The sequence below is a fragment of the Mus musculus genome, chromosome 7 (assembly GCF_000001635.26).
Source record: "Mus musculus strain C57BL/6J chromosome 7, GRCm38.p6 C57BL/6J".
NCBI lineage: Eukaryota > Metazoa > Chordata > Mammalia > Rodentia > Muridae > Mus > Mus musculus.
This window is the reverse complement of record NC_000073.6, coordinates 81342362-81345641: the sequence shown is the minus strand read 5'-3', so window position 1 is coordinate 81345641 and position 3280 is coordinate 81342362. Positions and strand designations below refer to the sequence as shown.

The 3280-nt window shown below is 53.5% G+C and overlaps 1 protein-coding gene across 1 annotated transcript; it reads left to right on the top strand.

Moving 5' to 3' along the window:
* The first annotated feature begins 407 nt into the window (after positions 1-407).
* On the top strand, positions 408-2909 carry Rps17 (ribosomal protein S17). The gene is made up of 5 exons (NM_009092.3): positions 408-440; positions 634-785; positions 1226-1331; positions 1842-1907; positions 2793-2909. The coding sequence occupies exons 1-5, from the start codon at positions 438-440 to the stop codon at positions 2871-2873; spliced, it is 408 nt and encodes a 135-aa protein (NP_033118.1). The 5' UTR covers positions 408-437; the 3' UTR covers positions 2874-2909.
* The last annotated feature ends 371 nt before the right edge of the window (positions 2910-3280 follow it).

Sequence of the window (3280 nt, the reverse complement as noted above, 5' to 3'; positions counted from 1 at the left end):
AGAAGAAAAGCCACTCTAGGTGATGTTTGCTGTGACACCAGGAAATGAGAGGAACCTCACCAATTAGGCTAGACCCTACTAATCTCTGACTAGAGGCGCGGGTAGGGTGGAAATCGGGGATGACCCTGTTTACTACTATGCCTTTCATAGCTCGGGCCTCCTTTAGGCTCCATCTCAGGACCTCAAAGTAACTCCTAGATTAAAACACACCGGACGCCCAAGAGAAGCACGGAACTATTTGGAGTGGAAACCAAGACGGCCGAGCTGCCGGCGTGCGCACGCGCAGACTTTCGCCCCGCCCACAGCCAGGCAGCCTCACTCCACTCCGCTAGGGGCCGCTGTGGGACTCTCGCGAGCCAGGCGGAAGCGGCTTTCTGGCCGCGCTTTATAGGCCTCTCTTGTGTTTCCTGTTTCCTCTTTTACCGAGACCCGCCAACATGGTAGGTGTTTGGCTCCCAGGGCTCTGTCCTTTTCAATCCTCGCCCATCCTCCGCTCGTCGCGGCCTCAAGTCCGCAGCGAGGGGCCGGCGCCGTCACCGGCGGCCTGGCGCGCTTCCGCATGAAGTCGTGCGCGCCGCGGCCCCTCCGCGGGAGGCGCGGGCTCCCCGGTGACTTTGCCCTCTCCACCCTCAGGGCCGCGTTCGCACCAAGACCGTGAAGAAGGCTGCCCGGGTCATCATCGAGAAGTACTACACGCGTCTGGGTAATGACTTCCACACCAACAAGCGCGTGTGCGAGGAGATCGCCATTATCCCCAGCAAGAAGCTTCGGAACAAGATAGCCGGGTGAGTGGGGGCCGCGGCCGCCGGAGAGCCTGCCCGGGCCGGTGCCTCCGCTCCCCCCAGACGGCCCGCCGAAGGGCTGGAGGTGTGCCTTGGCCACAGTGGGGTTTTGCCGACGTGGTCTTAGTTCGGGCTCCTTACGGTAGCTGAAGGCAGAGCTCCGGCCTCAAAACCTTACTGCTGTGGTCTCTGCTTCCCGCATTTTACCACTATGGCCGTGTTGTGCAAAAAAATAGCAGTGTTGTGTCCGTACGACGGATAAGACCAGTCGGGGTACATGACATTCGGAGGAGGGCTGGTGACGGCGAGTGAGGATGTAAGGAGTGGACATCTGAACAGTGCTGTGTGTGTGTCTGTGTGTCTTTCCGATGGTGAGACCGACCTTGATGTAGAGACAAAGTCGGTTCTGGTGGGAGGTGGTCACTGTTTCGCATTGCTTGTAGCTATGTCACGCATCTGATGAAGCGGATTCAGAGAGGGCCTGTGAGAGGCATCTCTATCAAGTTGCAGGAAGAAGAGAGAGAGAGGAGAGATAACTACGTTCCTGAGGTAAGATTTGTGGGTCTTCCTCTGCACCTCTTCCTGGGGGCTCACCTGAGGTGGGAACGCAGCTGGATGTCAGTGAAGTCTTAATCTATTTCCTCAAAATGATGAGAGATCCACCCACCTCGGCCTTCTGAGTGCTGGGATTAAAGGCGTGGGCCAACACACCCAGCCGAGGGTGCCTGTAATCAGCCGACCTTGAGCTTCTCTGCGAGGTCTAAATTCATTTTCACATGGGAGCCCAGTGAGAGTGCCTCCCGACGTGGTTAGCTTGACATCCAAGTGTGAACCCTGCTTTCTGAATGCACACTAGATGGTTCTGACACAAGAATAAAGTGGGCTGTGGTGGTGCACAGCTTTAGTTTCAGCATTTGGGAGGCAGATGTCTGAGCTCGAAGCCAGCCTGGTCCACATGGTGCTTTCCAGGACAGCTAAGGTTATGTGTTGCGTTGGGAGCAGAGGAGGTGAAAGATAACCCACGCATTCATAATTTGAACTTGATTCTTTCCCTCTCAGGTCTCAGCCCTAGATCAGGAGATCATTGAGGTGGATCCCGACACCAAGGAGATGCTGAAGCTCCTGGTGAGTGTTGCCTGAATCCTTGAATACATCTGGTTTCTAAATGGCTGGAGCTGCTTGTTCTGTGATGATTCGGGGGTGTGTTTTCCTTGTTTGGGGCTGGCTCCTAAATTGTGGCCTGCCCCGCCCCCTTCAGCTCTGGCTGTTACCTGCTTTCCTCCCTGGTTATTTCTACAGTAGTCGGGCTAGTCACAGTTGAGCCATCTTACGGGTGGCTTATCTCAGCGGACTGAGACTTGGCTCTTTTGCATAAGTATGAGAAGGTGGGATAGGCGCCTGAGACCAGCATGCTGTTAGTGATTGTGAGCAGATACTCTCCCCATGTGCCCGCATGGCTCAGTGAAACAGCAGCTGACGCTTGCTGGGAGCACTGCTGGTCTTTCTCAGCACAGCCTTCTGAAACCATTTGGCTCCAGAGCATGGTGGGCTCCCGGTACTGAGTGTTCTTGGGGACAGGCCTGACCCTCCGCTCCTTGTGCTTTGTACATTAGGTTTCCTCTCAGGTGTTGACTGAGGCTGGGGAATGTTCTTGGGGCTCTAGCCCTGAGCCCCTCTGACCGTGCCGTGTGCTGCTTTTGTAGCTTTACCTATGCTAAGAACCTGCTTATGGGCTTTTAGGCTTTAGTTGGGGAGTAGTGACAAGAGTGCTGAATCCTTGGCTATGGAGGGCAGGCGAGGGTTTTGTTGTAGTGGTTTGGGTTTGTTGGTGTGTCCTGGCTAGGGAATACCTGCTTGAAGGTTGGATCAGAGTTAGGTGTAGGAGGGGGAGTGTTCATTAGCCGGGTGGGTATGTGTTGGAAAAGTTCCTGGGGCCGATAGTCCCTGTCTGTTGGCTGAAGGGCTGGGGTTGCAGAGTGCCCGCTCACCGTGTGTCTTGTTTTGTTGCAGGACTTTGGCAGTCTCTCTAACCTTCAGGTCACTCAGCCTACAGTTGGCATGAATTTCAAAACACCACGTGGAGCTGTTTAATCTGTTATGCCATATTTTCAATAAACCTGAAAACAAGTTTGTCTGTATTGTTCTTGCTGTTAGGGTCGGGTGGAGGGCTGAACACTTACAAACCTAGTCTAGGGTTTAGGGAGGTCCTACTGTGCTCTCAGGACATGGTGGAGAGCTGTTTTGCTATCTGTTAACTTCAGTTTCTTGGATAAGCAAGGTTGTTGGGGTCAGCATGCCTAGTTGAATGACAATGGTGTCAACTAGGGTAAGGTAGGCGTGACTGTTTTTGTTCCTTGGCTAGGGGCTTTGACATTTCCTGCTTGAACACCACAGATGTTGCTATTGAACACCATTTTCAATCTGATAGGTTTTTAATGTTTACTCTGAGTCCTAGAATTGAAAACTTGCCTTTGTAATTAGTTCTGAGTATTTGAGGC